The sequence below is a fragment of the Sceloporus occidentalis genome, unplaced genomic scaffold (assembly GCF_023333645.1).
Source record: "Sceloporus occidentalis isolate IW3139 unplaced genomic scaffold, rSceOcc1.0.p SCAF_25, whole genome shotgun sequence".
NCBI lineage: Eukaryota > Metazoa > Chordata > Lepidosauria > Squamata > Phrynosomatidae > Sceloporus > Sceloporus occidentalis.
In genome coordinates, this window is record NW_028317005.1 from 12322204 (window position 1) to 12337189 (window position 14986).

General features: G+C 35.7%; 1 protein-coding gene across 4 annotated transcripts in view; it reads left to right on the forward strand.

The window, feature by feature from the left end:
• Positions 1-12966, forward strand: part of LOC149300412 (neuroligin-1-like) — a 209799-nt gene extending 196833 nt beyond the window's left edge. For 2 of the 4 annotated variants that reach the window (XM_089485231.1, XM_089485232.1), the window contains 3 exons: positions 3242-3454; positions 8421-9210; positions 12156-12966. In XM_089485231.1, coding sequence (XP_089341357.1) covers positions 3242-3454; positions 8421-9210; positions 12156-12966 — 1814 coding nt within the window. The remainder of the gene's footprint in view (positions 1-3241; positions 3455-8420; positions 9211-12155) is intronic. The other 2 variants (XM_089485233.1, XM_089485234.1) reach the window with 1 other exon arrangement.
• Positions 12967-14986: the final 2020 nt, after the last annotated feature.

Here is a 14986-nt window from a genome sequence, read left to right on the forward strand (position 1 = left end):
TCAGGAACTGGGTCCATACAGAAGACTGTAATGACCCAGGGCACCCAAAGATGGAGTTCAGGAGTTCAGGATGCAGTAACAGGACAGGGCCTGGTGCAGGGGACTGCACTCACCCAGGTGGTGAGCATCTAGGGTTGTGCAGCCACATACCAGCGCCCTGATATAGCAGCGGATGTAGTCCAGAACGAAGCAAAGATATATCCTGCAGGCACCCTGGAGCAGGCATGAGACATAGCACTAGACTCATGCGCAGGATGCTGCAGGCTGGGAGGGTGGAAGCTAAGCAGAGTAACAGCTGAAACATAGAGAGCAAGGGACAGGGAGACCAGGCAAGAAACATAACCAGAAAAGACATACATAATACAGGGCAGAACAGGGAACAAGACAAGGAATACTCAAGATCCGATGTGAACAGGACAGGACACCCCTCTACCGGGGATTCAGGACAAAACACCCCTCTACCAGGGATACAGGACACCCCTCTACCGGGGATTCAAGACAGGATACCCCTCTACCAGGGATTCAAAACAGGACACCCCTCTACCGGGGATACAGGAGACCCCTGTACCGGGGATACAGGAGACCCCTGTACCGGGGATACAAGAAACCCCTCTACGGGGGATACAGGACACCCCTCTACCGGGGATACAGGACAGGACATCCCTTTACCGGGGATACAGGACAGGACACCCCTCTACCAGGGATTCAGGACAGGACAACAAAGCACAGAGCTGCCTAGACTAACCAGGCTACACATGAAAGAGTATACAGAAACCATAGGACCAAACAGGACTAGCCTAGGACTATAAGATAACAATTGGAGATTCCGTCACATCTTATGGCCATAGTATGCTTAGCCCATCACTACGCCAAAGTACTCCAATCTTCGGTGGGTCCTAACACTAAACCCTGCCTACAGAGGTACTAAACAAACCAAGCATGAAATCCAAACACATATCAAAGAGACATACCTGTAGACTGCAGACTGAGACAAACATAACGGGTGGGGAACACCTTATAAAGGAAACAGAGCTGAAGCAAAGAGCAGAACTAGAAGCAAGGAATAGAAGATCAGAACAGAACATAAGGAAATCCAGGAATGGATTGTAGTAAAACAGAGAAACTGACAGAGATATGCAGCTCCGCAGCCTGGGTAGAACGTGACAGCAGTATGTGCTCTAGATAAATACATGAAAGGTAAGTACATTGTCCTTTAACTAATACACTTTTATTTGGAGGTATTTGGGCACAGACTAGCCATCTGCCATTCCTGGCAAGTGCCTATGGCACCTCTCATTATTGCCACAAGTGTGATTCTATCATTTAATATGCGGCAACATGTATTGGACAAGTGACAACATGCATTAATAGGCCATTATTAGTCACGGGGCCATAAAGTGCCACAGGAAAATTTGAATTCAATCTCCTTTCCTTGAGACTTTTACTTTTAATGGATTGCCATAGATTGAAGAATATGCCCTGTGTAGTAATATGTCCTTAGTATTCTATGCATACCTGGGCAAAAATAAACTTGCATAACAATTTATTACTGGTGTGATATTTAATTGCATTTTTTTTTTTATTATATGTTGCGGTGTTTATATTACATAGCATGTTCCATAATTATTTTTATGTTCAAAACACATTTTCTAAAGCTGACTTTGAACACATTTTATCTTGTACAAACTGAATTAATGTATTTTTGCACATTATATTTGTTTAATATTAATTTTGGTTTGCAAACTCCACTATGTATTATTAACCCAGTAACATCCCTATGGATGTACTAATTTGTCTACAAACAAGTGTAAAGATAACACCTTGAATGTGTTAATACATCCATACTTTTTTGCAGCAGCAGGTAGATATCTTTGCAGGCTGACAGTTCCGGTGTAATGGCGCTCAGTGTGAGTGCTGGTACACATTCACTGTTTGAATACCCATTTTTGCAATTTGGCATTCCCCTCCTGTGCGTGTCACTGCTGATAGCTGCAGGAAGGTCTAAGGAGAAAGCCAGGTGGGTCTATCCATACTCTGTTGGGATCTCTGATAAACTACCTACTGGCTGATCGGACACAGTGCGATCAGTACAGAGAAGATCAGAGGGAGAAACAACAATAATACAAAAATGAAAATAACATTTAGAACAATAATTATGTCATGATTTGGTAGAAGATTAGCCTTGTCCTCAAAGAACAGCACAGTATATATGCATAGTAAAATTTTGTGAAAGATATCTCACTGTCGTACCTCACAAGTGATCTGATTTACATTACACAGTACCAATGCTTGGGCTGCACTCTTCTGATCCACAGGGACTGGTACACATAAGCAGGCTGTATTAGCAGGACAGGAAGGAGATTCATTGAAAATTCAGAAACTGTGGGAAGAGGGGGTGGATGCTAGGGTAGGGGGAATGTCCCGCTTTGTGTGTCTGGAATGATGGGAGGTATATGAGTGGATGGTCATTTATAATGCACAGTGATTATGCTGATTTGAACATTATGCCTCTTTTATGAATATAACCCATAGTGCTTAATGCACGGTTTGGGTGGCAGAAGGCATTAAGCAGATTTGGCTGCCATAACATTTTAATTCTTTCTCTCAGTGGGTCAACATGAACAAACAGTCAGATCCGGTTTGTTCAAAATGTTGAATGAGGCCTTTTAAGGTCTCTTTTCCCCTAAGTACCCTGATGCCATCAAGCACTAAATCATAATTACTGACAATGATCATTCTATATATCTTCTGGGAGCTTTATAATTATAGTGGTATTGTGATTTCACACTGTCCAATATTGTTAAGAGAATTCTACAAAGACATGTTATAAACCTATTTCCTAAGGACCTCTGTCATAATTTTTACTTGCTCTTTTTAATCTCATTACTGCTTTCTGTGATGACATTTCTTCTGATATTATTTTTGTATTGATATGTATGCCCATTTTTTCATAGACTGGGTAACTCTGCTTTTCTTCATACTCAAAAATGATTATTGAATTTAATTTCTTTACTACTTTAGTTGTGTGTGTTAAATGAGATTGATAGTAGGGACAACCTTAGGTTGACTGTGCATGATTGGGTATGATACACCCTGATAAGAAAACAAGTTCAATGACACACTGAGGAAATGTATATAGTCATGTTTTATAGAGTCTTAAAGTGTTTAACTATTTTATAAAATAAATCAGATAATTTACATAATGTTGATTTAGTTTAATTTTCCTTGTATTATCTTTTAGGTTTTCTGAGCACTGGCGATCAAGCTGCAAAGGGAAACTATGGCCTCCTTGACCTTATTCAAGCCTTACGCTGGACTAGTGAAAATATTGGTTTCTTTGGTGGCGACCCCTTAAGAATAACGGTTTTTGGATCTGGTGCTGGTGCATCTTGTGTCAATCTTTTAACTTTATCCCATTATTCAGAAGGTAACCGTTGGAGCAATTCAACCAAAGGTATTGTGCAGGTTGCAAATTTTGTCAATTTTGATGTCTGCATGCCACCACCATATTTTACTCTTTGCCGTTTTGTCTTAATTCATACATTTATATGAAACATTTTATTTTAACATCTATTTGCATTCATAACATTTTTGGGATTAATGTGCTCATGTGTATTGTTGAAATCAAGTGATTTCTGTCATCTCTTCAAAGCCAGTTTAGTTTCTTACCAAAAATATTGTAGCAAAATACAATTTTATTTTAATGGTTGATGGTTGGAAACATTATCTAGGTTAAAAGAGGAGTTTTAAAGATAAGAAATAGTCACTGAAAATTCATGAGTTGAATTTATTACTTTCTGTAAGAAAGAAAGAGCTTTAAATATTGTTCATGCATGATTCTGAATTGTCAAAGCTTTACGCTCAAACATATATTTTATTCCAACTTCAGTTATTCCTCCTTTTGTCCTATTAGTTATCAGCCATTGTGCAAATGAACTGAAATAATATTTTAAAAGATTTATAATGTAGGGGAGGACTATTTGATTGTTATTGATACAAATTCCATTCCGTGTACAACATTTCTGTTTTAACGCAGGCTGCCAATGTAATATAAAACTGCTTTTCTATAGATTGCTGTCTACATCACATGGTGTGTGAAAAATATCTCACTGATAATTTTTTTTAAATTTGGTGTCAATAACAATGAATGTTTCCTGAATCTTTTCACAACTTTGATGCAGACAAACAATGAAAAGTCTCTGTGGCTCTGAAATATTCTTAGTGTGTCCATTTGAAGAGATCCTGAACATAAAGATGTATTTTAACAACTAGTCTTTAATAGTATTTTCAAAGAGTGATACAATATTCACTAAATGGGCAGAAGTATTTGGACACCTGACCATTGCACCAACAAGGATGATATCACATTCTAAATACATAGACATTAATATGTAGTTGGTACCCCCTTTGCAGCTATAAGAACTTCCACTCTTCTGGAAGGGCTTTGAACAAGATTTTGGAGTGTTTCTGTGGAATTTTTTGCCCATTCATCCAGTAGATCATTTGTGAGGTCAGGCACTGATGTTGAACGAGAAGGCCTGGCTCGCAATCTCCATTCTATTTCACCCCAAAGGCTGAGGTCAGGGTTGTAACCAGGCAGCTACTGCTAAGATCTGTAAAGGATTTGAGCCACCATTCCATGTAGTTACCTATTCGGCAACTATAGCTAGTTTACAGCCCATAAGAAGCTAACCCTGTTGATTAACAAGTTTAACGCGCAAGGCATTTTTAAGCTTTTCATTCTTTCAGGTGCTATTAAAATATTTAATGCATTGAAGTAAATCCCATAATTTCCCTGCACACTTTAGTCTCCAGTAGCCTAGAGTACCCCCACATTATTTATTCCCTTTCTCCTACCTCAAGCAAAAGAAAACAAAATGTATCCATGTGCCTAGAATTAATTAAGGATCCAGTTAGTCACGATAAAAAACAGCATGGATACAGCAAATACATGAAGAATATTGTGTTTGCATGTGTCTTTGTGTTTCTACGCGAACAATATTAGCACTTGGTTGCCGAGACTAGTTTTCCACCCCTCTATTTGCCTTCATTCATTATACCTGTGTGTCTGCGTTCCTGCCATGTATGCCTGTTTCTTGGCAGCAAGCAAAGGACACAGGAAATGAGTTTGTATTTAGTTTTACTCTTGCAGTCAATGTGAAATGTTGGCTTCTGTGGCGCCAGAATATGGGCAGCTGCTCAAGTGTGCACGGCAGCTGCAGGAGATTTGGAAGAAGCCGAGAAAAAAACAGCCTAGATGAAATGATGTTACTTATCTCAAACCATGACTTCCATAATTCCTCCTTTTTTCCATCTTTTTTATAATGAACCTTTAGAAAATCTGGTTTGCTCTTGATACGTTAACCTTCAAACTTCAAAGCCTTATACATTAGACATTTATCTCAAATCTCACTTCTGTCACTGGTGCTTGACATTTTTTTTTTGGGAGGCATAGTGATAAAATAAAAGGAAGTCATGGTTACCTCCAAGGTCTCTAGAAAATGCCATCATCATGTTCAGTTATTAAAAGTAACGCGTCAAAGAAAGTTATATATTTCATACATTGGTAAGGTATTTGACTGCCGTCATCCCCTGAAATTTACTTTTGCTGTACAATAAGCAAAGCAGATATATTAAGGAAAGCCCATTAGAAGAAAGGACAACTGCAAAAGATAGTGATTTTGTTTGTTATAAACAATAGGAGATATCTGTTTCTCATGTGTCTGATTTATCTAATCTTATGGAGATTTCCTGCAGATTCCAGCACAAGGGGAAAGTAAGTTTAAAAAAAATATGTGTTTCTTCCAGATTTTTTAAGGTGTGATTATTAAAGGTCCTAAATAAAAAGATTTATGGTAAATTTATTTTTAATAAAAATATTAAATTATACAAGTAAATCCATATTAAAAATATGAATATTCTTAACTAATGAACACAGTTTTAATGACTGGCTTTAAAGGAAAACATATATTATGTACGTTTATGAAGCCCCCTAAAAGCTAGGGAGATCGCATGCAGCTGCCTCATCTGCTTGACAGAATGCGGTAAATAGACTTATTTGTGAACATTCACTGTTGGTGCCTATTCTGCTTGGTGTATTCAAGGCCACAATTCTTAAGGCAATCAGGAGGCCCATGCAATTGGTTTCTAAGGAGTGATTTTGCTGATTGTTCCAAATTGTTTCAGGATTGCACCTTGTTTAGAAAATTTCAAAATAACATCAAGTAACAACAGACAAGAATAAAACATACTTGAAACAGGTATTATACACATTTAAATGGTATTTCTCATATTTAAACAGCACATGCCTGTTTTGTTTGATACATTTCTTTATTTCAGATGACTTTGGGGCTGAGTATTACACAGAATTAGTCAGCCTGTGCTTGATATGCACACTAACACAATTAGTTGGCAAAACTACTACTAAAATATAATATTCAATACCCCAGGATACCCTGGCTCCAATTTTGCTTTATAGTTGGTTAGAAATATTTATGTTGCTACACTGATAATATGTACGCTTAGTGTGAGTGAGATCATGTTATAACGTATTGTCATTGGACCATTTACTATGCTCTCAGACTTTGTCTATTTTTGAAGCTGTCTATAATTTTTATTGTGTTGTTGGTTGTCCCCAAAAATAGTATCAGGTATACTCATGATCCCTTAATGTGATGAGCCCTTGATCAACAAAAGATTCTCAGTGAGTATGATTTCAAAGGGTATGTTTTCTGATGTTCACTGGAGATTCACTGGAAACCACGTCAATCTAATGCATTTTAGTTTGTTACCATGCCGAAATATTTCTTCTTTGTGTCTTTACTTACTGTTTGTAAGAAAAATCCAATTTCCAGTGTATTTGACAAAAATACAAACACTGAATTTAGGATAAAGTAGATTCATGTTACATGTTACTGTTTAGCTGAAGGATCTAAATTACATTCCTAATGTTAGGTAGTTAGGTAGTTAGATGTGTATTCATTTCTTCAGTTAGGTTCAGACCTAAACTGTCAGCAAGCTTGTCAGCTTATGTTGTCTTCTGAATTGTCTACAGTACTCAAAAGCATGTTTGAATATGCAGTAGTGACAAAATAAAATCATAACATATGAGTGGGTCCCTCATAAGCCCACCATTCTTGACTGGAAGTTTGTATTAATGTGTCATATGGCTAGAGTGATAGCTCATGGGCAGGTTACTCAGCTCCTGTTGTATCTGCCCCATATTTAAACAGTACAGCGTTCATAACCTTCCAGAAGAACTAGTTATTTGCATAATGCGTGTGGTATGTATCTCTGGTTTGTGCTGTCTGCAAAATTGTTGTCCTGGTACAGGTGAAATATTTTTTTTACTCCATATAACAATGATTAATAACATTCCTAGATATTGCATGGTGTATCTAGGTTGCTTGAATCACAAGTGAAGGTTTGTCTTGGTAAATGATTCACATGAATAGGATTGAAGTGCTGTTTGAATACTTTTGTCGCTCCAGAAAAATTATGTACTAAAGATGAAAAATTTTAAAAAACCTACTCTACATATCTACATGCAATGCTAACACATTAAATTCTTAAAGTGAATATTTTTTTATATTTAAACAAGGTTAACACAATTAAAATCATACATACGAAAGCTTAAAAAATACTTTTATCACCATAACAACCAATAGTATAATCCAGTCAGCATCAACATTGTATACATACCCTCAAAATTTCCAGTGTCCAAATGTTGGTGGTATGATAAGAGCCAGGGGGCAAAATGGAGTGTCATAAGGAACATGGGTGCTGCAATAAAGATCTGTATGGCAACAGCACACTTATATTGGTTTTACAGCTTTCTGGGCTGGTCAGGAGAGATCAGAGGATCCCCTAGTCCGTACATGATTACCACTTCCTACAAAAGAGGCACAATGGGACACTGGGAAGTTATTCCTGAAAGGCAGGTGCTAGAGAACCCCCCCCCCCCCCATTTAGCTACTGACCCAGTTAACATGCAAATTACTAAACCATACAAAATCTGTGAATGTGTTTTAGATTCAGAAATAAAACATTCTATATGAAACATGGTCCATTGCCAAAACTAATAGCTTGATTCACAAAAAAAGCTCTTCAGTAATGTTTACTGAAAAATAAGGTCATATATACTTTTATTGTTAGTAACAACTCAATTTGTCCTTTTGTTCCGACCAATATCCTTTCAACGTGATAAATTCATTTAATTTAACAGCAATATAGCCTGCTGCTAATTTATGTACTATAATAAAACACAGCTGAACACTTTCTGTATGTTTACATAGCTATAGAACCATACTGCTAATTATTCATTGCCCAAACAGGAGACTTTAATTCATATTCAGTATTTTCATTTTGTGTGGATTCAAAATTAAGGTAGCTTTGAGGTTTACTATTTTTTTTTCCCACAGGTCTTTTTCAAAGAGCAATTGCACAAAGTGGAACTGCCCTCTCCAGTTGGGCAGTTAGCTTTCAACCTGCCAAATATGCCCGGATATTAGCTACAAAGGTGGGATGCAACATGTCAGACACGGTAGAACTGGTAGAATGTCTGCAGAAAAAGCCTTACAAAGAACTTGTGGATCAAGATATACAACCGGCTCGGTATCACATTGCTTTTGGTCCAGTTATTGATGGTGATGTCATTCCTGATGATCCACAGATATTGATGGAACAAGGGGAGTTCCTGAACTATGATATCATGCTAGGCGTAAATCAAGGAGAAGGACTTAAATTTGTGGAGAGCATCGTGGACCATGAAGATGGCATATCTGCTAGTGACTTTGACTTTGCTGTTTCAAACTTTGTGGATAATTTGTATGGATACACAGAAGGAAAAGATATCATGAGGGAAACAATAAAATTTATGTATACTGATTGGGCAGATCGTCATAATCCTGAAACAAGAAGAAAAACCTTGTTGGCTTTGTTCACTGACCACCAGTGGGTTGCTCCAGCGGTGGCTACTGCAGATCTGCACTCAAACTTTGGTTCTCCAACTTACTTTTATGCCTTTTATCATCATTGCCAAACAGATCAAGTGCCTGCATGGGCAGATGCGTCCCATGGGGATGAAGTTCCTTATGTCTTTGGGATTCCTATGATTGGTCCCACTGAGCTATTTCCTTGTAACTTCTCCAAAAATGATGTAATGCTAAGTGCCGTTGTGATGACATATTGGACCAACTTTGCTAAGACAGGGTAAGTTGTAGTATTCCATTAAAAATGGGTCAACCATTTAAAATGTCAAAAACTAATTAAACATCAGACTTAGCAACAATAATTAAATCCCCCTGAAATAAAATTTAGTTTAGCCTGAAGTTTTTGTGCATTTAATAACCCTGATATGTGCATTATCTTTGTGTTAATGTATTAAGCCTTCTTATTCCTATTGTAGACGTTTATTAGGTTAAGATTGAAGGGCCTCATTTATTTCAATATATAGAACAAAGTGCCAAAGTGCATGTATTAATGCTATTCTACATAATTATTACAGTTCAAGAGATTCAAGGCTTCTTGGTTTAAAACTTATGGTGCAATGTCCTAGTCATACAAATAAACATATTACCAGTGGATATTTCAACTTCCAGTAAAACTGCCAATTTAGCAGGGGCTGATGATCTAGAACTGCAATGTGAAGAGTAAAATCTGGTTCTTTTTATCTACTTTTTTGTCATAACTTTGTGGTGCACCAGTCAATCTAGCACGACAAGAAAGCATTTTCTAAAGCAGTTAAGTCACCTACATACAGTATTGTGCTATTCATTTAGCTATGGCATGTATACATTAATTACTATAAGGTTAATATATGTAGATTGTCAGCATGCATGTGATTACAATATATATATATTATATGTATATTGTATGTATATTACGATATATAATGGACACTCAAACTTGACTGATCAAAAAAACTTCAGGTACGTAAATCTTTTACTATACTCGATACTTGGAGCAAACCCTCTTTTTTTCCTGTGGAAATAAATCTATAGACTATGCAGATGCGGAAATCTACCTTAATATGATTAGTAGGTATCTCAGAATTTAAATGATTAACATAAATGATAGCATTCGGCATACTGATTAAAGGAAACTAGTTATAGAGTTGCAAATTCTCAAAATTCTCAGGAAAGACTAAGTGATCTCCATGTGTATAGCTTGGGGGGAAAAGATAGAGGGGAGATGTAATAGAAACATTAAACTACTCAACTCCTAATGTATTTTTTTTTTTTTTACACTAAGGAATACCGTGTTTTTAGCACTTTTGCTGTCTTGTTTTCAAGCATAATTTGTCTTCCATTCAGTTTAACCTCATAAACATACCTGGGAACTTCTTCACTCCGGCTACCTGGAGCATTCCCTTACGGGACGCGACCAGGACTGTCCACTGACATCTGTGGGCGGTCCCGCTGATGTCGGTGGGCGTCCCGCTGACATCGGGGGCGTTCCCGCTGATGTCAGCAGGAAACACCCCAATTTAAAGGGCAAATCAGCGGGCGGGTCAAGACCCCGACCCAGAGGATTCGGGTATTGACCTGGAGAACCCGAGAAGCGGTGCTTCACCCGGAGAGTTCCCAGGTATGCTCATAAATGAAAATTTTCTGAAAACGTGTAATTTTCTAATAGAATATAAGCCATCATTGGGTACAAACAATATAATAAAGGGAACATTTTAGAAGAAAACTAAAACAATTTTATATTCCTTAACTGTTTTGAAGGATAATTATTATCAGAAAAGGCTAAGAGATCTTATTGCATATAGCTTAAAGAAAAGAGGAGAGAGAGCAGTGGTGATAGAAGCAATTAACTACTTTAAGGCATTCAGCAAAGTACAGGAGGCATGTTTTTGAGAGGAAGAATGTTAGAACAAATATGTGTTGCGAATCAATGTATGAATTCTGTTAAAAAATGTAATTTGCAAAACAACACCTAGTTGCATTGTACATTATTTTCATGGTAGAAAAAATCTGTTGGATATTAAACATCTTTGTTATAGAAAACATGGTGTAGGCCTATTGTAATTGCATTGTAAAATGTCTTTAATAATTTACATTGCTTCAAAAGAAATAAAGATTGGAAAATAATAATATTTAATCAACAATAATGAACAATATTTATGGAATCAAATTTGCTTACCGCCTTAAGACGCCATCAGTAAGTGGTGGTAGGGGATGTACAGAGAAAACAGACAGCATGGGTAAGGGGCTGCCAGGAAAGCCCAAGTCAAGGAAGAACTCTGAATTGCTGGCCTGCAATCTGTCACTAATTGCTGCATTGTGTGTGTGAGGCTGTCAAATCAGTGTTACACGCATGTATTAGAAACACAGCTTGTATATAAATTTCATACCAACACTTATTCATGGGGGCTTGAGGTGGTTAGCAAATTTGATTACTTAAATTTAAACTTAACTTAAAATGAGTAACATGAAATATTTTCTTGCAAAACTACTTTCTATCGCTTGTCGTGCTTAGAATCTCATACATTGTTCTGTTTGCTGGTGTTTCTCATGGGAGATATTTGGCACAAGCAGAAAAGATGGACACTTGTAAATGAAGCAGGAAACTCTGTTGTATTGTACATTGCAGCCTTTGTTTGTGCCAGCAGTGAATACGGTACAGACCAAAGCAAATAATACAGAGGACAAGCAGAAACAGAAATTTGACATCTTTCATGTCTCACTCTACTCTTAGCCTTTAGGGATATATTAGCAATTCTTATTGATGAAAAAACATGTGACTATTTTCAATAACCTCTTCATTGTCATATATTATATCTATTTTCTGAAGCTAGCACACCCATGTCCTTTCTTCATCAGGATAAGCTGTAGAAAAATAAAATGTTATCTATTACATTATTGCTAGACCCTCTTTAAGATTAATATGTAATCAAACAATTATCCATATTATTACAAATATTCACAATTTGCATTTTTTATATACTGTATACAAACGTGTTCTCAAATAGTTAGGGTGAGATATTGTTTTCATCATACTGAAATTTATGATATTTCTGTTTTGAAGAAAGTATGATAACTGGATTAATAGAGAATCAGAAATATTTTCAATAAATGCATAATAAAATAATATGATCGATAAATGTATCACAAATACGTTCAATAATGATAATATATTATTTTTCTTCATAGGGATCCAAATCAACCAGTGCCCCAGGATACAAAATTCATCCACACAAAACCAAATCGATTTGAAGAGGTTGCATGGACTAGATATTCTCAAAAGGACCAGCTGTATTTACACATTGGCTTGAAACCTAGGGTTAAAGAGCACTATAGGGCTAATAAAGTGAACCTGTGGTTAGAACTTGTACCCCATCTTCATGTTATCAATGACCTTACCACAACTAAAGGGCCATCCACAGATATAACTTCTAGGCCAACAAGAAAAATCATTGTTCCTGTAACTTCAGCTTTTCCAACTATAAATGAAGATAATTTTAAACAGCAACCAAGTCCATTTTCTTTAGAGAGAGACTATTCAACAGAGCTAAGTGTTACGATAGCAGTCGGGGCATCTTTGCTCTTTCTTAATATTTTGGCTTTTGCGGCTTTATACTATAAAAAAGATAAGAGGAGGCATGACGTGCACAGAAGATGTAGTCCCCAACGCAACACTGCAAATGATATAGCTCATGCGCAGGAAGAAGAAATAATGTCTCTGCAAATGAAGCACACTGACTTGGACCATGAATGTGAATCTATCCATCCTCATGAGGTTGTCCTCAGAAATGCCTGTCCTCCAGACTACACCCTAGCAATGAGAAGATCTCCAGATGACATTCCTCTAATGACCCCTAATACCATAACAATGATTCCTAACACTATACAAGGGATTCAACCCATACACGCCTTCAATACTTTTACTGCGGGACAGAACAACACACTTCCACATCCTCATCCACACCCACATCCGCATTCACATTCTACAACTAGAGTATAGCCAGAGTAGATAAATCACAGACTTTATTTTTTGATGTATTACAGTAGATGACATTAATTGGAATTCCTTGGCTTTTCAACTTGCGGGACTGTTGCTATTTAAATATGGAGGAGTACAATGTGTATAATGCATATACATATAAAAAAAAAACTTTGGAAATTTTAGAAAAAAAATCATTGTAAATATTGAAATGGACAAAAAAAAACAAATATGGCAATTGAAACAATTGTTGCAAATGATAGTTTTTTTCATTCATATTCAAATGTTAATTTTTTAAGATTTATGTTACAAAATTGGCATCAGGCATGATCTACACAAAAAAGAGACACAAAGACTTAAAAAAATGTATTTATATGCACAAGGGACTCACTCATGGAATGTCTGATAATTTTCACCAGTATTTTATTTGGAACTGACATATCATGTAGAATATATGTATATATATATATATATATATATATATATATATATATATATATATATATATACACACACACATACATAAATATATATATATAAATATACACACACAAAGAACCAATGCTGTTAAAGCCTTTATGGGTCCCCATTGTATAAACTGCCAATAGAACAAAAAGATTTATGCTTGGGCAGGTATAACATTATCACATAAGTGCTGTCACTAGAAATTGTGGGGTGAAAGAAAATGGATCTGGATATTTTTAGCACGATGTGCATGATTGTATGCTTGGTGGCTATGTTGCTGTTTAAGCCACAATTAAAATTGTTCTCAACCAATTTTTTTAATAAAATCTTATTACCAATTGGCAAAATTTTAGGTGATTCTAGAGGGGTTAAAATAAATTACAATCATTTTTGCAGTATTTTACTGAGCTAGAAATTTAAGTAAATTTATTGTTTTCTGAAACAATCCCAAAGGATTTTGTGTTTAAAATTTGTATTAGATTTTTTTTAAGCTTAAATATTTTATTTTAGAAATGAAAATGGTGATGGGATTGTAATTATTATTTGTATTACTATGATGCAAGTGCTGATAGCAGTAAGTTATGTTATATCCAAAGAATAATTGCATAACCCGATTATGCCATTTAGGTTTTCAAACTTTTTGTTTCCCATGTTGCATGCCCAAATTGTTTAAAAATGCTAACTCACATAATGTGATTTTTCTATCAATGTAAATTTATTTTGTACTGATGTTACCTCACAGCAATTTACTATTAAGATACACACATATGTAGATACAAAGGATACACAATTATGAAATGTGCCAACAGCTGAAAATTGATAAACTCAAGTATTTGTCATCTGTAATTTTATACAAATGTTATATAATCATGGAAGAAAAAACAAAAAGGAGAAACACATTCATTCCCCTTTTGTTTATTATCAATAAGGGTATTTATCACAGTCTTTTCAAGGTGTTTGTATATGTATCAGGTGTACATTTATATGGAAAGAAATAGAGGTGGACTAATGAGCACATCACTAAGAAATACTTTCTCTCTTATCTGTATATTTCTATTAGACAACAATTTATGTGGTTTTTTTTCTTTTTCTTTTTTTTACATTTTTCAGAAGATTAGTAATTTTGATAGTTTGTAAGATAATGCATATACATTTCTCTGACAAACTAATTGCAGTAACAGAAACCTTTCCTTTCAGTTACTCTTTTTCAAGAATGGAAGCTTATTACACACATAAATTGTATATTCATGGAAATTACTTTGTACTTTTTGACTAGAGTACTGGTCACTGAGTGAAATAAAGATAATCTCGAGAAACAAATTTATTCCATTGCTTAAAGAAATGATTTTGCTCATTAAAGAGCTGATGTGTTGACTACTGTTTTGTAATTTTCATTTCCTCTTTTAAAAATAAACAATGGTACCCCCTTTATTAGAAAACAATGTTTTCACCAATGATTGTTGATCAATTGTCATCTGCGTTTAGAAAATGGTTGGCTAGGAAATGGATATGTTAAAATGCGTCATGAAATTCTGAAATTGAGATCATTATTTCATCATTCACAAAGATAACATGT